The following is a 25,809-nucleotide window of genomic DNA, read 5'->3' on the forward strand; positions in this document are numbered from 1 at the left end:
CGCTGCACGGACAAAACCTTGGCTGCAGACTGAAAATTTCATTCTAAAGTTCAGTTTTACAAGCCATTTCATCGTGCCAACGTAGCAGGCGGTTGATTCAATGTTCGCTACTTTTCGATGTAACGTCTTCCATTAACATTTCATTCGCACCGAAAATAGTTGTCAGTGTCCATTTTCGAAATCTTTCTAAAAAGCGGAAAGGAAAATTTTAGCAAAAAGTATACATTTATTATTGAAGCCGTTCGCTCCCATAAAAGCATGATGGTCTCCGTGATGCTAACGAATATTTGAAAGCGGTTCCTTTTTATTTCTTTGAAAAGCTGATCAACATATTTATCCTAGAACAGTAATGCGAAAACCCTCCGGATTCACAAATGACCCATTCTGTGCATTCTATTGATAATCAGATAGCAGAGCTTCACAAGTGACGAAGAAAATCCGCTTGGCCAATGCCCGGCAGACGGTTAGGCAAGGTTCGGCTCTTCATCCAATAAGTCTTATTTAATCCTGCATGGGACCTGGGTTAGCATTTGTCCTGTCTCAGTTGGGCGATATCAAACGTTGTCGAATGCCGAATGCGGCTGATTACCGTTAGCGATAGCCTTTTTTCCACCCCAAAATTATATGTTTCTTTAGCGGATTTTTTAACTCTCCCGTTAGATATTCCCAGTCCCACATAAGACCGGGCGGCATTCGACCTATAGTGTCCAAGGATTATCTTCGTTAGACTCTTTCCGACACTCACGACGGCAAGAAAAAGGTCGGGTTTGATACGATGCGCCGTTCGATCGGTACTAGCGTGCCCGATTATGCTAAAAATATTTCCGACCGACCTCTTCGGCTACAAAAAGGTGTCCATTTCGCTGGTTTCATCCGAATCCATGGATTCAATCTGAAATTTGATCGCACGCTCAATGTTTAAAAAACTCTCAACGCACGATTTTCTTTTCCCTACACACACACACACACATACGCATACACCCACACCATAAAATGCGTCCCGCATATCTGTTGCTTCGGAGTGGACCAACAAAAAGGATGGGCCGACGCGATCGCTTGGAGCCTCAACCAACCGAACAAACAATGCTAACCCTACAGCGTCTTCTGCACCATTTCCTTAAGTGGATGCCCGTACCCGTGACCGTGGGTGGGTACGCTGTGGTGTTGCTTCAGGGGGCTTACATGCTTCTTCCGCCCGTCTTCTTATAGTGTGCGGTTTACACTTCCAGCATGAAGAGCAAGAGGACGGAAAAAAGCACCCGTAACATATCCAACGCGCTATTTGAGCCTTCGACAAACCTTTCACGTCAAACTGGCGTCGAGCTGAGGTGGGAAGGAAAATTCGGGGTGGGAAAAACTGTTCATTCAACCGCCTAACTGGTATTTAAGTCGCGTGGGATTTTCCGATTTACGTCACCAGTAGATGCTGGTGGGAGAAGTTGCCTCGCTCGCCAGCTTTCTAGGGTGAATCCGAAACATGGCAGCCGGCTTCGAACATGTTCGTCAACTGCACGGATGACGCAAAAAAGCAGTGGGACACTTCTGTCCAATCTGACCAAAATGTGGTTTTGTTTTTGCTGAACCGCTCCGTCGATTGACAAAAACAGGACGCACACGGCGTGGGGAAAGTGCTGCTCGAATGAATTTTGCGTAAGACACTCCATGTGTCAAACGCGTGGGACCGCTTTTTAAATAGAATTGTCAAGCAAAAGGGCAGTACTTTGACTGGTGAGAATTTTTTACCATGCCGAACTTTGACACATGATTTCCCATAAAGAGTTTTGAATGTTTTTTGCCTATAAGAAAAGACGGAAATGATTGAAAAACAACATGAACAGATCAAATTGAGTGTCCTGTAAAAAATGTCATCTGCTTCGTTGACCATTCGATTGCTTACATTTTATTCGCTCGAGTGTGACTGATTGCAACTTCCACATAAAATTTTCAATAAACTATAAATTTCATCGAAACTACTCTTTGGTTTTCGTTTCGTTTGCTCGTTTCCCAAGCCAAACGTGCTAAATGTTGCCAACATCGGCCAGCACCATTAAATCTTTAATGTGTACTCGCAAAAGCCAGCGCCAACATTACGTTCTTCGAGTTACAGTGGAAGGAAAAAGGGAACATACACACAACGCCAAGCAGTGGCTGCCACGTTTTCTTAAATCCAATATTCAACCGCAAAGCAATCCAACCGAGACGAGAACGTTTGAAGCGTTCGGCTGGGAACCTGGGATATTAAATTTGAAGAAGCGTAAAACCATCAATTCTTTGTTACTCTCTGTTTGCACCTGGCCACCCGATCGGACCTCCCGGCCCATAAAAACCCGTCTGCTCGGCAACCAGCCAACGCTTTTTCGATGCCATAGCGTGGGTTGCACCGTTTTCAGATTATTTCACAGACTCAGCTCCGGCCGGGAGACACCTAAACTCGACCGTTCACCATATGCGCCCGGCCAAAAGCTCGAGCGAATGAAGCCAAGCCCGTACCCACCCGACGGGTATTTGGATGTCTTTGGCCCGGATTGGCAACGATGTCATCGGTGGTTTGATTTCCTCCTTCGCCTGGCAATAAGGACGATGCCATCGTTACTGGATCGATGCCGGTGCCGCTTCACGTTTTCCGTGTAGGAATTGGGTGGAAAAAAGAGGGAAATTGGAAAAGCTCGTTTGGAAATCAACAATGCCGATGGTGCGGCATGCGATGCCGATTGATATTTGCATGAGTGCATGATGAAATTTTGATGTGATCGAAAAATTCTTTCACCTTTCATTTTCTTTGTTACACATTCTCCCTTTAGCGTACACATTTTTCAAATTTTCATATCGTTTAATTTTTATGATATTGCCTCACTCCGAAATTATGTACAGTATGCAGCAGACCATCAATAGACATCGCGGCCATAGAAAAAAAAAAATCATTAGATTGCTTTGGAAAAGTTAAAACATTAAGTTAAAAGTCTAGATAGACATTTGATTTGATTATTAAAACAAACCTTTTTATATATTTAACGAACGGCTTATACTACAAACTCGACGAAAGTATAATAGATCAGCTTCTGTTATTTGTTTAAGCATTATGAAAAATGTTAAAATAAAAAGCTAAAGATAACACTAATTCCCGTTTTTCTTCTTCACACTTTCGCATCCGTCACACGATGACGAAACTGCCAGTTTGCGCACTACAAGGAGGAGATGTATCTCCAGGCGCAGCGAGTGTTCAACGTGTCCGCCGACCGACACTACCGGCTGCTGCATGCGGCCAACGAGGAAAAACCCAAAATTATCGTGCTCACCGTTATCGTGCAGGAAGCGGAAGGTCTCGAGGCAAAGGATGCCAATGGTAAGTGAAAGATGTTTGTTTTGTTGTTGTTTTACATGTTAAAATAACGAGCAATTGTAAAGAATTGATCATCGGGATTGAATGATTCAATTTACATCTCTAAAAGAAAAGAAATATTTTCGAACAATCTTAGTAGAAGACCAATGTGTTCAACTTTTAGGCACATCGTTTTAAATCACTTTAAATATAAACCGATAACATTAGGAATGACAAATGACATTTCGAACGCTAAAATAAACGTCAAATTTTCCCATTTAACTCACCTATCCCTTCTATCGGGATTTGTAGAAGAGGACAGTTGGGGTTCCACTCTCCACCAATATTTTGACCTCTTATACGAGTAAGCAAAACGCATAAGAAATCATCCAGTAACGTCACAACGTTAGTTAATGCAAATTTTTTTTTTCGATTTAGCATTAATACAATAAATGCAAAATAAAAGTGAATACCTTTCATAACGAATGCAATGGTTGGGTTATTGCCAAATCCCAATACAACGAGCAACATGGAGAGATAATCTTTGACTTGGTTAATACTGTTGTATACTTTGTTCTTAAATTGTAATATAACGTATCGATTGCAATAAGTTTATTTATAAACTCTCGTTGCTGTAAGGACGTTCTTTGTTGTTGAGCAATTAATTTAGCTCAAATCACCAGCTTGAAAGTTCAAGTGGAAAAGTTATCAAGTAATGCGAAATCTAGACTTGAAGAAAACTCATACTAGTTCCTTTTGTTTGCTTGCGAATTTATCCGTTCAGTTTGAATTATGCTTAGTCAGTGCAAAAGCTAGGCGAAAAAGGAGTAATTTTGAATCAATTACTTGAAGTAGCTTCAACAGTCAACGAAAAATGTCTGAAAGTCAATAGTTAGTCTCTTCGGCAAATTGAGCTGCAGCTTTTGGTTGGCCTGTTTCTGCTTTAATCGTCACTTATAGAATCGCAGTTGTTCTCCAGCAGCACCGTTTAATTTCACTGCTTCCGGCCGGGTAGAAATGTTTGTCCATCACACACCAAGCTGCCAGCAACGGTGGTGAGGATGGAAAAGTGGCCAGCTCACCGTAGCACGGAAAATTCTACCTCCAAAACGCAGTACCCAAGCGCCAACCGCTTTTACGATCGTCGGCCGACTAAGTTGATTTTGAAGTCTATTTTTAGTGACCATTAGGAGATTGTGGAGGCCGATGCTCCCGGTAGGCACACAAAAGTCCTCCTGCCCAAAAACCCAGACTCGCTTTCCCGCAATACTTTTCGGGGTGGGACGAACACCGGCGCGGGCGATGAGCCGTAATCAGAGATTTACGAAAGCGCGTACATTCGCACACCCCGTGAAGATAACCAGATTCCCTACCGTGCAGGGCGTGGACCTACCATAAATACCTAGCGCTTCCGTGGCTTTCCGAAGCACCATTAACGCCTCACCGCTTTCCACCCACCGTCGGCTGCCTCCACGATTTTCGGTTAGCTTGGCAGAGACCACCATTCCTGTGTTCACGGGCCCCGTGGAATGTGCCATAAATTGGGGACCGATTGCCTGCGACCGTCGGTTGGCAATGGCATGAAACGAATGAAGAAAGAACAAGGACAAAAAGGGCCCAAAAAATTGTACATAACACCCGACCCTGACCCTACCCCTCCCGCCATCCAGAATGATTAGCCTGTAATTGGGTAATTCTTTTAACGCTGTGTTTCATGCGTTCTTGCTTGGGAACGTCGCGCGTCGTAGTGGCGCGAAACTTCTACAGCAGCCCATGTGGAAGCTTCCGCGGTCCGCGGATGTAGTGAAAACAGCTAGGCTTACGGTATATCTTGCATATTTGCTTTCGTTTCCGTTACCGCTTTGTACTTTTGTATGATTGAAAAGAAAAGCATTTCATGAATGAAACACAAAACGAAAGTGAAGCACAGTTTTTTAAAGCGTGTAGAAAAAGAAAGTGAAACACTGGTTCTTGAGCTAAATTTGGTTACATCGTTTCTCCGGAACATGCTAATAAATTTCTTTCCTTTCAGAGTCGATTCGAGTTACGTGGGAGTTTTTTTTTATATTTCGAGCTCATGCTGGAAGCTTCTGAGCCAAAGATTAAGTGAGAATACACCGAATACGATTATTTTTGAAACTCCAGCATCTTCGAAACAAGCGGTTGTTGGCAAATACCATCACATGTATATTAAAACAAAACTAAGATTCGATTTTTCGTATCGCTTTAAGATCGTTTTTATTCTTTGAGAACCCTCTCCATAATATTTGTCACGAATGGAAACAAGGTAGGGTTGACATTTGACAACAAGCCGGCGCCAACTAAACCGATTAGACCGATTACGCCGACCCAAGGTTGGAGGCAGGCAATTGTAGAGGCAGGGTGCATTAAAAGTTGTAAATCGATCGAGTGAATAAAGTTACTAAATTTGTGGCGCATCCACAAGCGACCAAAATTTACTTTTCTAAAACGATTTGCAACAATATTAGTTGAATCTATGATATTCAGCCATTTAACCTGCGGTAAAAAACCATGCACAAACTCTTATCGCACTCAAAGGAAAGAGTAATGTCCATGCGAATTTCATTCAATTCCACATCCCGATAACGTAACAGGAAGTTACTAATGTGGTAGCTGGGAGATAAAGACAGTCAATAATCGACCTCATTCATTATGTACCGTTATTATACGTCTACCAACGGTTTTGTCATGTAGGACTATTTTTCCACAAGTTTTCCACGTAGAAGCGGCACAGTTTAAAAAGATTAGAGAAGCTCGCTGACAATGTGTTTACCCACGAATTTTCTATGGAAGGAGGAAAAACTTAGCCAACCGCATCGTTAAGCGCGGTAAAATAGGCCCGATCAGAAAATTAAAGTAGGGAGGAAAACACTAGGGAGTATGCAGGGAGTTGGCTTGAGAAGTGAGAAAATTGAAATTATCGATTTTTTTATTACCATTTGTAGAAAACGGCTTCTATAGAAAGTAGAAACACAACATACTTTTATAGGAGTAGCCAGCACGTGACGTAATGTTTAAATTTAGTATAGTTTCCACTTGGTTTTTGTTAGCTACTTTAAATCGATTCAATATTTATCCTGGCCGAATGGTTATGGAGCTCTATGGTTCACCAAGATCGTTGGCTTTCAGATTTCAAACGGTTTGCATAATGCATTCATGCAATAAAATGAGACTGACATTTAATTTTGTATAAAACGATAGCGTATATTAATCGCATATTATTGGTTAATGGTACAATGCAAGCTACCTCAGAAAACAATTAGGGAAGAAGTTTAGCTTGTACCTACATGTTAGCGCCGTAAAGTAGGCAAAGGATGCCCCAGTAGCACAGTCCTTTGCATAAGATAATTATGTTACCAGTAGTAGATATGTTAGTGATAGATAAGTAATAAGTGTTTGTGAGATATGATCTAGCGTTAAGATAACTTGTAAGATTACATCAATAAATGTATTTTAGTCTAAGCTGAACCATCGACTTGAGCTATCGGAACATTGGTCCTTCGAACCGGATACGAATTTGGATTCTTGTAACATTCATCCGGAGTAAACCGCGTTGGAGAGTTGATTCGGGATGTTCGCGCCGTAAAGTAGGCAAAGGATGCGCCAGTAGGACAGTCCTGTGCATTAGATAATTATGTTACCAGTAGTAGATGTGTTAGTAATACATAAGCGATAAGTGTTTGTGAGATAAGATCTAGCATTAAGATAACTTGTAAGTTTACATCAATAAATGTATTTTAGTCTAAGCTGAACCATCGACTTGAGCTATCGGAACATTGGTCCTTCGAACCGGATAGAATTTGGATTCTTGTAACATTCATCCGGAGTAAACCGCGTTAGAGAGTTGATTCGCGGAAAAAGTTTGAGTTCAGTTGATGGTAGTTAGATTCACTAGTTCGTGGTGGTTGCCGTGGTGAAATTGTGAACTTTGGACCTGTACGTGAACGACCGTGTCAAGCGGCAACCAAATCCAGCAAAGCGCGCGCGAATTTGAGTCGACGCTACAGTGTGGCACAAAAAGTTAGCGGTTTGCGTATAAAGGTTAGCATTTCTCGGGACAGAAACAATAAGGAAAATGCCGGTTACGGACAAAATGGTGCGTCAGTTGAAACGCGTATACAACGACAAGTTAGCGGGAGTTGATTTTTTTTATGAGTTCATCGAAAATTATACCGAAAACCAGCAATGCCAGATAAGCAGCCTCCTCATTTCGTTAGAAGAGGCTAAGATTAACTTCGAAAGTGCGAGAGAAAGGTTGCTTACGGAACATGAAGAATGTGATACGGTGGAACTTTTGACGGAAAAACAAGCCTTCTATGGGAAGTTCCATCGGGTGAAGGGCTTTCTGTTGGAGAAGCAAGATGGGGCGGACGGCCATAGGCCGGCTGCAAATAGTACAATGGCGAATGCAAGTTTTACAAATTCGCAAGTGAGGCTTCCCAAAATTGATCTCCAATTGAAAACCAATCCGATTACCCCGAGAACAGAGAGCAGCATAAGCGCCACCACGTACATACCAGATCCAGTTGATTCGCAGCCTTCACAAGAGAAAATGATTCGGTTGTCAACGGCTCAGGTGTTGATTTGCAATGATGAAGGTAGAGAATTTCCAGCTAGAGCGTTACTGGACCAGGGGTCGCAATCCAACTTCATGAGCGAACGGTTGGTACAGCAGTTGAAGCTGAAGAAAAGGCGACTAAATAAACCTTTGTCCGGCATCGGAGCAGTTTCGCTAAAGGCAGAGACGATGGTGGTAGCTACCATGAAATCACGAGCGTCAACCTTTGTGTCTCGAGTGAATTGGTTGGTGCTGCGAAACATAACAGCCAACTTTCCAGCGCAAACTCGGAACACGGAGTCCTGGAACATTCCCCAAGCACTGATATTGGCAGATCCAGCATTCTTCCGGAGTGAGCGGATAGACCTTCTGATTGGTGCAGAGTTATTTGGCGAGTTGCTCCAACAAGGTCAATTAAAGTTAGCACCTCACTTGCCAAAGCTCCTGGAGTCCAGCCTTGATTGGATTGTATGCGGCAGGGAAGAACGAGTCTCTGAAGATGCAGCTGAGATCGTCTGTTCCTGTTTGGCTGACAACGATCTTGGGGCAATATTTGAGAAGCTGGCTAGCCTGGAAGCGATACCGGAAGAACGTGTACGGTCCGAGCAAGATGAGGAATGTGAAAACCTTTATCTAAACACAACGAGGCGCACCGAGTCGGGAAGGTATGTCGTTAACTTGCCCAAGGTAGCCAACTTCGAAGAAAGGCTGGGAGACTCACTTCAACCAGCATTGAAAAGATTAACGGCCATTGAAAGGCGTATGATCAAGGAGCCGAACCTGGGTGCCACGTACAAGGAATTTATGTCCGAATACATCAGACTAGGGCATATGACAAAGGTGTCAACTTATGTAGAAGATAAGATGGCAGAGGGCACGCCACGGTTTTACCTACCGCACCATGCAGTTTGGAAGACTGATGGATTGACGAAAAAGTGTCGAGTGGTGTTCGATGCATCATGCCGTTGTGGTACCGGGCTAAGCTTAAACGACATTTTGTTGACTGGACCGCGATTACAAGACGACATAGAAGTCATTCTTCTCAGATTCAGGATGAGGCCTGTGGCCTTTGTGGCTGATGTAGAAAAAATGTATCGGCAGGTCTTGGTGGCGGAAGAAGATAAAAATCTACAACGAATATTATGGAGAGAAACCGCCAATGATCCAGTTGGGGTCTACGTTCTGAATACGGTAACGTATGGGACCGCGTGTGCACCCTTCCTAGCAATCAGGACATTATTTAAGATTTTCGAAGATGAAGGGCATCAGTTTCCCATGGCGTCACGCTGCGCGAATGATTTCTATGTTGACGACATCTTGTCCGGCGCAGCGACCATAGAGGAAGCGGGAAACATGGTAAAGGAGCTCAGTGAGTTGCTCAGCATGGGAGGGTTTGGCCTCCGCAAGTGGGCTTCCAATGAGCCAGAAGCACTTGCAGCAATCACACCAGAGCACATCGCGAAGGCAGGAAATTATGAGTTTGGGACGGAGCCTACAGGTACGGTGTCCACATTGGGCTTGTCGTGGAACACATCGTCGGACGTCTTGAGTGTTCAAGTTAGGCTACCGCCACAGATCGAAACCCTACGCACGAAACGGCAGGTATCGGGATGCCTCGCGAAAGTATATGATCCATTAGGATTCCTCGATCCTGTTAAGATGAAGGCAAAGCTGCTTTTGCAACGTATAGTAACTTTGAAGGATGCCAAGGGAAAACGCTGGGACTGGGACGATGTGTTACCAGAAGGCTTGTTTGCAGAATGGATGGCGTTCTTTCCCCAACTTACGGCACTATCAAAGATAGAAGTTCCAAGACCAGTGGTAACGGATAGCAGTATGGAAAAACAAGTGCATATATTCTGCGACGCATCGGAAAAGGGGTATGGAGCTTGTTGTTACATCCGTTGTCAGAAGGTTGGCGAACAGGCGACAGTGAACTTCTTTATATCGAAATCGAAGTTGGTATCGTTGAAGCAAAAGATAACGATCGCTAGATTGGAGTTATGTGCAGCGCTCTTGGGCAGCAACTTATATCGGTTAGTGAAGAAGGTTCTGCCGGAAGGAGCACCTGCCTTTTTATGGACGGATTCCATGACCGTATGGCATTGGGTGAATTCTCCTCACGGAGATTGGAAGACATTCGTAGCGAATCGCACATCAAAGATCCAGCGGAACGCGGAAGGAGCTCAATGGAGGCACGTACCGGGAGTCGAGAACCCGGCGGATCTGGTGTCTAGAGGTGTGGATCCGGAGGCTCTTATCGACACCAAGCAATGGTGGTCGGGGCCAACATGGCTCTCCTTGGAAGAAGAATCGTGGCCAGCATTGCCAAACAAGGCCAAGGCATTGGAACCTACAGGCGAAGAACGAGCAACAGCGGTACTAGTCTCTTCGCTCGACGAAGAGACTAGTACCGCTGTTGCTCGTTCTTCGCCTGTAGGTTCCAATGCCTTGGCCTTGTTTGGCAATGCTGGCCACGATTCTTGGTGGCGTGGGGTCCTCAAGTCGATGGAGGTATAAATTAAGAATACACGCATTGAAAACCGAAAAAGTTTTATAAACACATTAAGTAATTATTAAAATCCTAATTTTTTACCAACTCTCAGAGAATTTATAAAATAGGAGCCAAATACATAATTTCAACAGTCTCCGAAGCGCAAAGTTCAAACCAATCACAATTTTTAACCAGAAAACTAGTTAAATTTCACTGATAAATGGAGGCGCCCAGTCTTTTGTTATTTGTTTTTACCAAATTCATATTCAAGCCTAGCTTCGTCTTCTTCTTCTTGGCGTAACGACCTTGTTGGTCATGCCTGCCCGTTAAGGGCTTACGAGACTTGTTTCCCTGTTGTACGTGGATAGTCAGTCCTCTCGTACAGGAGAAGCGCAAAGTTCAAACCAATCACAATTTTTAACCAGAAAACTAGTTAAATTTCACCGATAAATGGAGGCGCCCAGTCTTTTGTTATTTGTTTTTACCAAATTCATATTCAAGCCTAGCTATTCAAAGTATAAATAAGTCAATAAAGTAGAAAATAAAAGAGAATAGCTTACATGATGCTGACTCATGGTTTCAACGCATAGATGCAAATGAATCTAAAGATATTATAGAACTAGTTATATTTAACTGCTAACCAATCACAATTTTCAACAAGAAAACTAAGCAAGTTTAAAAGATAAATGGAGACGCCCAATCTTTTGTAAAATTATTTCCCAAATTCGTATTTAAGCCTGGCTATTCAAAGTATAACTAGATAAATTAAGTAGAGAATAAAAGAAAATAGCTAAAATGACCCTGAATAAAGTTGATAATCCTTGATTTTAACGCGTAGATGCAATTTAAACCCTAGATTCTATAGAACCAGCTCTAATTAACTGCTCGCTTTTCATTCCTTCCATACCGTAAGACATAATCGACATAGCACCCGACTCCTTTGGAAACAGTGTTGCATAACGCTTCTGTTCATGAAACATGTAAGCTTGACTCGACCGGAACGCAAGCTAAATCACCCTATAGATGTTTGGGTTACACCTGCCACGTAATCCTATCGATTCCTGCGCCAGTTAAATTGCTTTGATCAAATCTGACTTAATGAGACAAGGGCCCAAGTGATGTCATTAAGATGTTCAATCTACATTTGAAGCAGGCAACGTTTCACGTTTGCGTTGAGCGTCACCAGTCAAACATCAACCCCTGTATACCAAAGTGATTCCGACGAGTAACATGACGTTATTTGAATCCCTTTTGGCCGTATTGGTACTTTCAGCATAATTCGCGCCATAGTTTACATTTAGTTTAGGATATGGGAAATGTTTTCAACAAACTGTACATAGGATATTCAATTAACATGCATGAATAAGATTCAGAATAAGGTAACACAATTCGTACATGATAGTTGTCTTTTTTATTGTTAGTAAACGTAAATCATTTTCATCTTTGTCGGATTAATCCCGTTTACCATTTATCATGTGACATCCAACGATTATGAAGTTCTTCGTTGGCCATTGATCACACCATACGCTTTTTTACGGTTTAGTGTATCACTTACCGCATAGTTAATGTTCATCATGTTAAAGTCATAAATCATAAGGAGCTCGAGGGATGTCAAGAAGTCATAAGATTGTAATCATGTGTAAAAATCACACCGATCGTCTCCTTATTTTGTAATGCACTATACCGTCTACCGACACTGATCAAAGTTAAGTTTCATCACTATAAGCTACGCAAGTCTTAAGAAATAAAATAAAGACAAAATGTACGATTTTTACGAAGGGTACCAATAGCGGTGTGCAGCAAACGGAGACGTAGACGATGCGACTAACAGAAAGCGAACGCGTATTTATAGACCAAAGAAAACCCTTGAGAACAGTAACGACTGTAAGTAAATGCGATCGAAAAATCCACTCTTTTTAACGCAACTCAATCATGCATTCCAACAGCGTTGACGTTGAAGAATCCAGTGGGAAAAAAGCGAAGATGAAAATCCTAGCTTGTATCAGCTCTGAACTCGGTTTTCCTCAGATCCTCCAGCCTAGGACAGGCAGTGCCAGTGGGAAGCGTGTCAATGCTTCGTAAAATTGATGTCCGCAAATGGAACCTCTGCTGGGACTCGCGGTTTGTTAATGCCCCGTGGAGGTTTAGTCGAGCGATATGGATCTCAAATGTTTCTTGTAAAAGCCTATAAACTAAGTTAGAATATGATGAGAAGATGCTTACAGACTAACAGACCTATATAGTATATACACGAATTATGGTTCCAAACATTTTTAAAAACCATTTCAATATTGCATGAGTTAGGCATGCAGATGACAGTAATACAATTGATCGCTGGTACTTTTGGACAGTTTGAAATAGTTCCTAATTTTATATAACATAAAATGATATGTGAGATTTTTTGAAACGCTAAACTAAACAAGACCCCACATTACAGTGGATTCTTTGTGCACAATCCAACGGCTTGGCACAAAAAGAATTCGGCAAGAACCCTCAAGCTTGGCAATTTACCAACTTGCTACTCAATCTCTTAAGATAGTGAACTCGACAATTAAAATATTTAAGAAACCCAGTCCTTCAATCTACTGTGTTATAAATTAATTGATTTAGTTTTATCCAAGGTTTTTAGTTAATGGCTTCGAAGAAATGTCGATTGCGATGTTTCACATCATAGTTTAAAATCACTTGCCAGTACAAACAACACTGGAGAAAATTAATTTAAACAGATGGTGGATAATTTTTATACCTGTATAAAATTCCTATAATTGAACCACTGTGTTCTAGCATCTTTGCTCGTAATGCTATGACTACATGCAACCATTTTTCATCGTTCTAATGGTAACCTAAGCCTTTACATAGGTCTTATAATCCCAGATTTGAAATGTTGTTGAGGCGCGTCACATTTTGTGAAGCTGATAAATCACCATAATTTTCCTTGCTTGACAAAGAATAACCGGTCAGTGAACCGTTCGCGGACCAGTACGGGCAGAGGGCGATGAAGGTGACCGCCGAAGACGTCGGTCCAGCCCATTAAGGCTGATTGATGATCAAGAGCCTTCGTCCGTTTCATTTCGGGTTCGGCGCACACACCTGACACCGTTGGTGGGGAGACACCTTTGAAGTGTCTAAGAGGATGACGTTTTTTTTTTTCACTCAACTTGACTGTTCGTCCCGGTCGGGTGTTTTATCTTGAACATCTTTCCCATTTCTTTCTTCAACCCGGGGCTTCTTATCTATTACGCCTTTACGAACGATTATTATGAGTGAAACCGTCATCGTTACGAGTTCTCCTTTTTACGGAACCTTTCGTCAAAGCGAAGAAAATATTACAAAAGATCTCTTGAACACTACAGTTACAGTTACAAAATATAAAAGAATGCAACTGCACCTTGGAACTATTCAAACGAAAAGCGGCTACAACTTTCAATATACCGCAAAACCAAACACATCTACGACTTTGCAACATTCTCGAACCCAAAGCATTTTTTCGTTTTTGTTTCATGAACAATCCCTTTTGTTTCATGAACATCATAATAAGTTTGTGCACAATATGAGAAATGAGTTGATATTCTCATGTTATTTAGTAGTTTATATTAACCACATTTTGGCATAAAAGTGATCAAATCAAATGTAAATAACATAATCTTCAAATCCAATTTTATATTTGCTATAATTGTTTTAATAAGTTAGATTAGTCAAATAAAAACATGTTATTTAAACGACAAATTGTCAATAAAAAAAGTAAATCGGATCTTTTTGTATTCTATTTAAATTAGTCATAAATGTATAGTAATTTTGAACGTTAGTTTTGCATATTTGCATATTCAACATCAAAGAATTTGGTAGGAGTTACCAATCTAGAATTTCTTTAAATTAAGTTAAAAAACATCCTAATAAAAAGAGTTTATTATTTTAAAAATATCTCCTATGAATTATTAACAGCGTTAAGAACCATCTGAATATATTGTCATTCCTGGTTTAAGCTTTTAAGTATATTAATAGCATTTGTTTTTTTTCCCTTCAGCCTTCATTTAAAACAATATATAATGTACTGCTTTTCTTGTAATTGTTTTTTTGTTAAATTGACGTCGTTGAATTCGATAACAAAACATTCCATTCCAATCCCGTAAATACTTTTGATCTTCATTGCGATAAATGTCATCCTTGAATAATCTCCAAACGAAACGAAAACGTTTATTTATTTATTTTTGTGCCCATTTCGCATTTCTCGCAAACACAGACGACTCTATGAAACCGAAAAACGTTGACAAATTAGCAGTAATGTGGTTGTCTGTTGACAGGCAAAACATGATGATGAAAAATTGAGCGATTCCGGAAATGGCCGGGAAGCGGACAGTGATTGGAGGCGGAAAGCGAAGCTGAAAAATGGAAAACGACATGTGTATTGGCATCATACCAGTATAAACCGCTTACTTCAATCCATTTGCATGGATTAGGGGAACATTTTTCTTTTTGCTGCGGGAATAAAGCAAACAATAAAAATGCAAAAATCAGAGCTCCTCGCACCGCCCATGGCATGGTGAACCATATACAACCGATAGCTTTTTCCACCCGGTGTGCGACTATGGAAAGGAGTTGTGAAACTCCCGTCAGGAAAAGGGGGTATCATTGGCCAAACGGGGGCGGTATTAATCCCACCGAAACCTTCAAATTCGAAACTCATTCATTTAACCATTTTATTTGACTCGTTTTCCCGCTACGCCTTTAAGTACCGCTGTCTGGCAACGTTCGTTTTATTTCTCACTTTTGAAGTATTGGTCGACGTTTGGCGTCAGGAATTTTATTACATCATCTTCCACGAAATGTCCATCACACTACTAAGCTGCCGAATGTTATTTTCATGGCTCCATTTTTCACGGATTTATCATTTCCTGCCATTACGGCAGCCATTACAAAATACCATCAAGAATACACGAAAGTGAAATAAAATAAATACGTGGGCATTATTGAATGAACGTTATCTGATTGCACTATTTACCCCAGAAAGGAACCCACAGTGAAGGAAAAACACGCGTAAACGCGACAAACAGTGAAACTGCTTCCTGCAATCGTTTGTCATTCGCGTAAACGTCAACTATTTCCATCAACAAATGGCACGGTCCTCATAAAAGCGCACGCAAACCCTCCAGGCAGGGTGGTGGAAGAAAAAAAAACAGGCAGAAGTATTAAAAAAACTAAAATAATAATAATAATACCTGACAGAGGCACCGTAAACATAAAAACCTTCACCCTTCTTTATGCTGCGCCCGTGGGGTTTTGAGCGCGGTAGGAAAAGTAAGCCAGTTGTAAAAAATCGTTTTATGAAAGAATGGAACTGGAAACGGGTGGGTACAAAAAACGGAGTGCTACAACAAAGGGTCACAGAAATCACTCCAGTGCGTTGGGCAGGATTCTCTCTTTTTGATGGATTACACACGTTTAACCACCCAAGCTCGATTTTACGGATGAAAAGGAATCTTTTAATCTTTTTCACATTAATGTTGTGTATCAAATTTGAAAATATTACAACATATATTGCTGCCTACGCTCGAACTACGCCGCCAAACAACGAATTATCAGCACGATCAGGTCCACCTTTACAACTTCCGGTTTCCGGCCAGGCCGGTTGGCAAACCTTTATGCGACGATAATACGGGAGCGTATACGGAAGTGTGCAGGCTAGGGCTGATCGAAACATCCGGCAAGCGATATGCCTTATCGCAACCGTTTCTGATATCTTTCTTTATCGGGCGGAAATCATCAATATTGCCTCCTCGTTCGATATGGTCAAATATGTCGAGGTGTAGTGTAAACCTTTCTACATTTGTTGGAACAACTGTTCATGTAAACCGTGTCCGTTTCAATGCTATCTAATAATATGCCCGATAATAAGGTTTTTGTTTACTAGACTAAAGATTTTCCGAGGAGATTCATTTTCCAAGGAGATTTAACCGTTGGCTTACATGTTTTAAAATATTTAACTTACTTGTCGCCTGCTTTGTTTCTATTTTCGTTATGTGACATTGATTCTAAGTACACCTGCTTCAAAAACATGTAATTACATGTTTGTACATTTTAACTCATATATGCGATACTAATCGATGAAATTGAACCAAATTTAACGCAGTACTGATCTAAATCACAAAAAATCTCAAAAAACACTGAGACTGTGAAGGGGTTAAGATAATATTACTTTTGTTCATAAAACATGCTACTCTTTCTTCACACATTGACTTCCAAGCGGTTTTAGCACACTTTTTTAGCTGAACCATTTTTGATAAAAATTGTTTATTAAATTGATTAATCCAACGGTTTTCGAAAACCAAGCAAAGGCTATGCTTCCCAAAGAATTTGTTTATGTGATAACTGTAGCTTTTATGTGGTATTTTAATTTATGCATAGGGTAGAATTTTTTTTAGAACAGCTATCAAAATGATAGCCATGGTAGTTAACATCGCGGTTCGATTATCACAATCACGACACGATTAACACAATCGTTCTTTAAACATTTATTTAAACCGATGCAAAAAAAAGTTACGAAATCACAAGTCACGTAAAATCTCTTTTAATAATTGTAATCGGATTTATGGCAGTTGAAAAATAGAGTAACAGTTTCACTCGAAACGGCCCGAAAATAATAGACTGAAATAAACCAGGAAAATCGATGAAAAAACACCTTTACATATAATATATAGTTTTTTTTTATCTGTAATTATTTTGTTCATAATTTATTTTATTATATTCATTACTTCATAAAATATTTCGTTAAGCAAGAGTACAAAAACCAAACTTACTTCTGATAAGGCCAAACATTTAAAAAACTTGACAAAAATAACCATACTTCTCTGATGGAAACTGATAGGAAAGAAATGTAACGAATAGTAGCAAAATGGAAAGTCTAATAAAAATTTCATGCACCATTTTGCTTCCCCGCTTGTCGACACGTTATCAGCTTACTGCTTCAAGTCCCTCGGGTTGTTGCTACGTAGCGTTACGTGTACTGTTCCTTTGTCAACTCCATCAAACCGCTTCCGGGCTGGGTTATCCACAGCCGCGAAAAAGGAACCGCATCACCGAGGACCAGCTTCGGCCTAACGAGTGTATCAGAAGTAAACGACGATTGTCTGTGGATAGACGTTTACAACACAATCAGGCCAATGGTACTTCACAACCGAAGCCCACAGTTTCCGCGATGGCTACCGTGTTTAGCTGTTACTACTGCGGTGGAAAGCTGTCCTCCGGTGGCGGGTAGCAGAGGGACCAGAGCCGTTGTCTGCACGGTCGACTAGATAGGTTTATTAACTATGCTACGCTGCTCCACCGGTGCCGAGTGATACACTACCTTCTTCATCTCACCCCACACCCATTTGCATCGCGTGCCATTGAAAAGTATTCCATCGAAGCATCAAGTATCGGCTTTTATTAACTGCTATCTACGCTCCAACAGACACGGTGCTCGGCCGACACACCTTTCTCAACCCGTGCTACGTGGCACTTCCCGTACAGCTAATACTAGTACCAAGGCGCGTACCATTTCCGTGGAGTGATGTACTCGCACAGGATGGCCTTTTGGGGATGCCTGGCTAGAATTGAAGGCCCTATGCAAAGCGCTTCAAATATAGCAATACAGCACAGTATCGAGGGGATAATACCGATATCGTTCCGGCCTTGCGTTAGGCATCTTGTATCCCGAGATAATTAATAACCGGTACGGGGGCTATGTTTATGCTCTATTGTTATTCGTGCGGTAAGGATATGGTACGCCCGAATACCGTGGGACCAGTAGCCGATAATTGGTACCCGATACGACGCTCGTGTGCACGCAAGGCGCATCGTTTGGATATTCGGAGCTCGAATCTGTCAGCACCGAAATGGCAGGATATTTTCATAACTTCCACATGATCCGTTCTGCCAACCCCTGCAGTGGCATGTTACAACCATGAGCGCGTATGAGATTATATTAATATTTGCATGATAAATAATAGTGTTTCCTTTGGGGCGATTTTATATCAAAATTCAACTTAATGCACCACTACGTTGTTTCATGTGCTAACTTCTGTCCCGTTATATTAATTTAAAATTATAAAATGTCAATACCCCTTAAGTTGATAGGGCTGCCTATGCCAGACAAATAATCAATAATTATTAAACAATAAATAAACAAAATTACTTCCTGCTTCTCAATATTCTAATTTAATCTGAAACATAAAGACTATACATTATCATGATTTTGAAGGTTTGGCTTTCAAATTATTCTAGTTATAAGTTTGGTTATTTGGCAGTCTAGTTATGCTACTTTTGAATATTTACTTTATTTAATTGTTTCATTGAGCGTGTGCATTAGATTGTTATAAAAGCTAAAGCCTAAATCGCACTATTTCCAAAAAAGCTATGAAAGATGATTGTGAAAATGATCGGATGAAAAACAAAAATACCCGCAAGGAGAATAAGAATCCACACCATTTTTGCGGCATTTTTAAGGATTCTTAAACTATACGCATACTCTTTTAGCAGCATAGTATTGATTCCTTTTTGAAACGAAAGTAACTTTCGATAGTAATAACTTAACGCTAACAGCCAAACGCTTTCCGAACCTCAAACTACAATTTGAAAACTCAAACTCTCAAGGCAACGTGAAACAACTATGATGTTGCTTCTGGAAGAAAACTGGTGGAATACAGTGCATCCAAGACCATTTAAAATTACCAGACGATAACAGTTTCAACCATTTAGTAAATTTATTTAAAAACATTAATTTGTGTTTACTCGTCGAGAGTGAGCTACAATGTTTTAAATACTATATACTATTTCTAAAGCAAACAATAGCTAAGTACTCTTCAAAAAGGGTTATATCAAACCATATTTTCCAAATCAATGATAATGGGCAAATGAGTTGGGTATCATAAGCGAACGTCTTATTTCACGTTTACTACCAGCCATCACATATATTTTGATAAAGAAGCAATCTCTTCTAAATTGTAATGTGGTCTCCGATGGGGCAAAGAAATTATACAATCGTGGAAAATTATCCAAATTTGATTGTGCCACTTCGTGTGGAAGAGTGGTGTATCCCTGATCGAGCAGTTTTAGGCAGGAATGGTGCATAGGATTACCATAAGCTTTCATCAATGAAACCCTCCGGTGGAGGACGCATCTCTTTCGGCATTACCATGAGCAGCCTCCACATGAAACCGTCGTCGGGTGCGCGACGGCTTGGCCACTTCCCTGTGCTCCGCGCGTACCTTCACCCGGCAGAGCGGCGAAGGCTTACGAAGGGGCTTATGGTTATAAATTTTAATGATTTACCAAAACGCCAATCGCCTACGTTTGGCGTTCTGCAGTCTTACTCGTCACCAACGCGCCCGGACGTAGGACGCCTCAAACTGAGTTCCCACCTCTCAGCGGGAGGGGAATTCCCTGGCTCCAAATGTTTATGCGGGGAAAACAACATTTGCATTTTCTCATCTGCGATGTCGGTTTTTCCTACCTCGAGCTCCAGGGACGACGGAAAAGTGCCACCCGATCGTCATCTTCGTAATTGAAACGTCACGCAGTCGGCAAACGAAACACATTTGTCTTAACCGAAAATGACTTGGAGCACGTGCAGAGAAACTTTTGTTCGCCCGGGGGGAGAAAGATCGCGGTTTAGGAAAAGCGTGTGAAAAGAAGGAGTAAAATCACTAAAGAGCTGTGACAAATGGTTGCCGCATTTGCGGGATACGCAACATACGGGGTGGTTGGCTCAAAATAGGGAGGCATGTGCAAGGCGGTGTGTGAAGGGTTTAATACAACGTCTGTGAGGTTTCGTGGTTGGAAAACTTTAAAAAAATTATTATTAGAAACCATACACCCTTTGTAAAATTAGTCTTCAACCTTGTTTTCCCACAGGATTCAGTGATCCCTACTGCATGCTTGGAATTCAACCCTCCGGCACCCCACCACCACCCTCACCGCAGCCACCGATGACGCCACGCACCCTTTCCGACACGGGTATGGACAGTCTCGACTCACCGGAGCACGGCAAACTGCGCAAACACCACAGCTTCCGGTTGAGCTTCAAGCGCAAGGATGGCCGCCAGCAGCGTGACTCCGTTGGACCCGTGCCGGCCAAGTTCATCCGGGCCACCTCGGTCAAACCGCACACACTGTGTCCAAAGTGGAACGAAAAGTTTAAATTGTAAGTTTATGGCGTGCCGTGAAGAGAATGCCGACGTAAATGGCTGAGATGGCTTACCTGCTTTCCCTTTGTTTTATCTGCAGCGATATCGATGACATACACTCGGATCAGCTCCATCTGGACATTTGGGACCACGACGACGAGAGCAGTGTGCTAGACGCTGTCTCGCGACTGAACGAAGTGAGGGGCGTTAGGGGTTTAGGTAGATTTTTCAAACAGGTTTGCCAATCGGCACGCCAAGGCTCGCAGGACGATTTCCTGGGTTGTATCAATATTCCAGTCTGTGTAAGTCTTTGCAAACCCGCCGATTGTTGCGCATTGTGAGCAGGCTTGATACGTTTTAACCCTGCAGGATATTCCTTCAACTGGCCTGGAGGGTTGGTTCAAGCTGGAGGCACGCAGCGCGCGCAGCTCGGTGCAGGGTCGCATACGCCTGAAGATGTGGCTGTCGACGCGCGAGGATCGGGGCACGTCCGAGGAGGACAACACGCTCGAGGTGAAAAAATTTGAACGACTACAGACAATCTTCATGATGCACGAGCTGAACGTGTACGATCCGGCTTGGAAGTGGAACGGCGAGCTGGCCGGACCGTCGCTAACCATCCTGCACCAGATGGCTGTGCAAAGTGACCTATCGGATTTACAGATTTCCTTAGCAAAGTAAGACCATTGGGCGTTCCTGTCGGAGGTGGATCTATCTATGAGCGGACTTATTGGCAGGTTTTTCTTTGTCATTCATGTTCGTACATCGACAAACCCTGATAATGCTTTACCGATGTTTTTTTTCGCCTTAAGCTTTGACAGAAAGTGTTTTCGTTTGTCTTGTAATCGGTCTGTTCTTTTCCAACGGCTCATAGCAACAGGTAAAAGTGTGTATTTTTAGGCTTCGATTAGATATCGATTTCAAATGAACCATGAAAACTCAAAAAATCACTCTTTTTATGAAAGATCTTCCATTAAGATCCCAATAGATTTAAGACTCTTAAAAGATGAATTAAATAAATTTGAGAGGATTAATAAAGAGTAGTTTCCAGTATAACATTGTTAGGCCGTTGCAGATTAGGTTTTGCAGTCCATAACATGTTTTGGATAAACAGGGAAATTTTCCATGTGTCCATAACATGTTTTGGATAAACAGGGAAATTTTCAACGTATTTAGATTTTTCAAGTGAATATGCTGAATTTGAACATATTACGACATATGTTATTTCCAATAACATAAAAATAGAATTATAAATTTATAGCAACAATTGGTAATTAAATCTGAATTGAGATCTATATAATTGAAAATTGTTTAACAAATCAATTAGGCTACAAATTATAGCCTAGTTATTTCCTGATGTTTACAATAGATACCTGAGATCCCGAAATAACAATAGTTATCAGATATGTAAAGGAGTTATGGTGAATATAGAAAATGTTGCAAACATGTATAAAGAATAACAGGCTCTTATAAAACAAATAAGTCTGTAGGCAAGTTAGTCTAGACTTTGGCTCCGGAATAGATTGATCCACCTCTGGTTCCTGTGCACCTTCCCGAGCGTCTCTAATGTCCTCTTCCGTCTGCACACAGACTGGTGGCGATCATACGAATCAACCGCAAAAAGCCACTGGACACCAAGTTCATCCACCGGCAGCTGATCGAGGTGGACAAACTGTGGATCAACAATTACAACAACGAACCGTTGACGCGCGAGCTCGAGCAATGGTTGGCCGATTCGCTGAACGGTTTCGTCGAGCGCTCGCTGTGTCAGATGCGCCGACATCGGGAGATTTTCCCCGCCCTACATCCGCCCTCGCTGGTCCGGCTCGAGTATATGCTCCGGTGTCTCGGGCTGCTCGGTTCGATGCGAGCCTTCCGGCAGGTGAGTCCCTTCAGCAAAGGCGTCCGGGGGGAGATTGTAGGCGCGCTCCGAAAGGGTTCGATCACCTGGTCCCAAGCGCAACTGCGGGAATCGCAACGATCCCCCAATCCGCTGGTGCATTACACGACGATCTTGATTGCGGACCTGCAGCTGGGGATCACCTACTACCACACGCTGTTCGATTCGACCAACGGCATCCAGTACTTTAGTATAGTGTACAAGCAATTCGATTCGTTGGTAAGTCAAATGCCAAGATGAACAAGAGAGTGATCGAACGGCAATGAAGCCTAACCTAATTAATCTTTCGCCAATGCAGCTCAGTGAGGAAGTAACCAACCGGATCGAGTGCGGTCAGCTACCCGGCACGATAGTGAACCACTGGACCATTCTGGACCACGACCGTGAACCCGATACGGCCCCGTTCGAGATCTACTTTGCCCTGCAGGAGTTCCACAACATGAAATCGCACCTATCGGTCACACCGCAACCGCCGGAGAAGCCGCTCGGCTTGCAGAACTTCCACGAATGGTTCGAGCCGGCCGTCCAGCGATGGATTTCGGTCAGTAAAACCAAAGCCATCCAGCGGATCAAGGCGGCGGTAAGCGTGGATCAGTTGTGCGAGGGCGAGCGGATCGTCCGCCATAGCACCTCGTCGATCGATACGGCGTCGTGCTTCTATCAGATACGGGAGTTTTGGAAAAATCTATCCTGGCCGGACCATGCTTCCGGGGCGCACTACGAAACGCTTATCATCGATCTGGTCTGTACCACGGCCAACGTGTACTCGGACCTTATCCACCAGGGACTCGCCGAAAGCGGTACGGGATTCTACGACAAACAGCAGAACCAACAGCAGCAAGCCCGTACTACCGATGAGCTGTGTGTGATTGTCAATAATCTCGAGTACGTCCGGCGGGCGCTCGCCGAATTTCATCCCGAAACACACCAGCTACCGGAGAACGCCGAAACGCTGCTCGATAACACCATCGGCCAGCTGGAAGGAAAGGCAGATCGGGTGCTGACAAAGCTGACCGCTTCCATGCAAGGGCCACTGCAAAAGTCCGTATTCCACCTGGCGTGGTCACCGGATTCGCTGCCGGCAAATCAGGCCGTCATGCCACTGCTGGAATACCTGGACTCCCATTTGGCGACTCTGAACGTGACACTGCTGTCGCAGAACTTTTACCGCGCCATGACCCTGATCTGGAACAGCGTGCTGACGGAGTTCGCCAAACAAATGGATGCCGGTGGGGAGGGCGAAAAGCCAACCAACTTCCACGATCGCATGTACGGCGCGCTCCAGCTGCTCGGGGAGTTCTTCAATGCCGAGGGACTCGGTTTGCCGCCGGAAATTCTGCACAGCGATACCTTCTGGCGCGTGGAGCAGCGTCTGCAGTACCACAAAACCGACACGGATCATTTGATCGATCTGTTCTACATGCAGCGGTTGCAAGAGCAGCTCAACACGATCGGACCGACCTCGCTGGGGTCGCTGTCGGTGAAGGCGTACTTTAACCACGATTCGCTGTGTGTGGAAATTTTGCACGCCAAGGATGTGATCCCGCTCGATCCGAATGGATTCAGTGATCCTTTCGTCATCATCGAACTTTTGCCGCGCCGAGTCTTCTCGCATTGCTCCGAGCAACAAACAAATGTGCATAAGGTGAGAAAAGCTGTTAATTTAGTCAATTATCATTTGATTTCGGGTTTCCTTCACGAATATGACAACATCTCTCAACAAAGGTCTCGTTCGTTTGAACTAGTTGGCGAACCCATATACGATCCGTTCCTATTGCAATATAACCTAGCAACAAAGGGTTCAGTAAAAGTTGGCCCACCTCTAGGCATTATTGCGTGTACTAAATTTGTACTAAATAGTGGTTGCCAAACTCGATCACAAAATATCTTTTAGCACAACCATTTGCACGATGTTTTCACAGCGATAACTTTGAATTGACCGTTTATGTTCTAAAATTAAAATTTTATCGAATCCTGGTTGTTATGGTTTCATTCGGTTCATTCAACGATTTAATATACAGCGAATCATATGATGTTGAAAAAATGAGCCCAAGAGGCACTTTGACTAATTGCAGATTACGTTATTTCCCTCGTTTTAGAAAACGCTCAACCCGGTGTTCGACGAGTGCTTTGAGTTTTCCGTCACACAAGAACAGTGCCAGGTGGAGGCTGCAATGATAGTGTTCACCGTAATGGACCACGACGTACTGACTGCGAATGACTTCGCGGGCGAGGCATTCCTGGCGCTAAACAACATCCCTGGGGTGGGAACGAACTTTAACATCGACAATTTCAACGTGCTGGCACAGATCGATCTGCCGCTGCTAGAGATGAAGGACAAGAGTGAGTATCCTGGATAAGGAAAATTCTTTTTAAAAAAGCAGTTCAAAAATTCATTCATTCAATGTTTCTTTAACTACAGACCATCCTATACTGCAAATCCTCGAGGGACGGGTAAACGATAAAAATTCCATGGACTTTTTGCGCAAGCAGAAAGCGCGTGTAGTAGGCTAAGAGACAATACGATGAGCACTGAATCGGCAGCATCAATGCAAAGCACACTTTTTTAGGCACAAACTAAGTTAAAAGTCCAACACATTCTGGATGAGAGCTGGTTCAAACGAATGCATCAACAATCAACATCACGTTCACGAGTCGTGTCCTTTTATGATATCACCACGCTACAGCTACGCATACACAATAGCATTCCCGGCTACCGAAGGTTATAAGCCATAGCTAACCCAAGCGATGTCAAATTGTGTATCGCACAGAAAAGGAGACAGGGAAATTCTTCCGAAAAGAGAAAATTGTATGATAGATTGACCCATAACTTCACACAGGAGAACTACGCATACATGTTAGATTGCACCAAATAGGCAAACCCCGTTGCGAATTTAAGCATTTTAGTAGATTGTTCAAGATTGTCGTGTTTTTCATTGTGAATGTGTATGTTAGTGTTTTGTTTTTTTTAATAGCCAATCATTGCCTTCTAAAACCACAACGCGCAAATGAAGCGTAGATTGCTACACGTAGTTCTAATGTACAAACCAAAAACCCACTTGCATAACCTTCCCCGAGGGGGTAACACAGTCATCCACTAGGCAGGGACAGTGTGGATCATAAAGCAAATGATGATAACACGCAACAACATTGTCAAGGAAAGGCAGCTTTTTCGAAGGATTGATGTATTTTAGTGGTAATCGTTACCCCTTGTCCTATAATACAACGTACACTATAACTGATGAATGACACTACTAGGGAAACTAATTTTAAAATGTGTTGTATTGGGACAACATACGCATGTGGGTCCGTTATTATACTGCAAATATTCAAATGGTGATGAAAACCATACAATTC

The 25,809-nt window shown here is 42.5% G+C and overlaps 1 protein-coding gene across 1 annotated transcript in view; it reads left to right on the forward strand.

The window, feature by feature from the left end:
• The window catches only part of LOC131281349 (BAI1-associated protein 3), a 49,660-nt gene extending 24,694 nt beyond the window's left edge, over positions 1-24,966 (forward strand). Inside the window, exons 4-11 of the mRNA XM_058310676.1 lie at positions 3,175-3,343; positions 20,281-20,569; positions 20,653-20,854; positions 20,922-21,229; positions 22,143-22,671; positions 22,751-24,097; positions 24,552-24,795; positions 24,875-24,966. Of these exons, the coding sequence (XP_058166659.1) occupies positions 3,175-3,343; positions 20,281-20,569; positions 20,653-20,854; positions 20,922-21,229; positions 22,143-22,671; positions 22,751-24,097; positions 24,552-24,795; positions 24,875-24,966 (3,180 nt within the window). The remainder of the gene's footprint in view (positions 1-3,174; positions 3,344-20,280; positions 20,570-20,652; positions 20,855-20,921; positions 21,230-22,142; positions 22,672-22,750; positions 24,098-24,551; positions 24,796-24,874) is intronic.
• The last annotated feature ends 843 nt before the right edge of the window (positions 24,967-25,809 follow it).

This window comes from Anopheles ziemanni, chromosome 2 (assembly GCF_943734765.1).
Source record: "Anopheles ziemanni chromosome 2, idAnoZiCoDA_A2_x.2, whole genome shotgun sequence".
In the NCBI taxonomy this organism is placed as follows: domain Eukaryota; kingdom Metazoa; phylum Arthropoda; class Insecta; order Diptera; family Culicidae; genus Anopheles; species Anopheles ziemanni.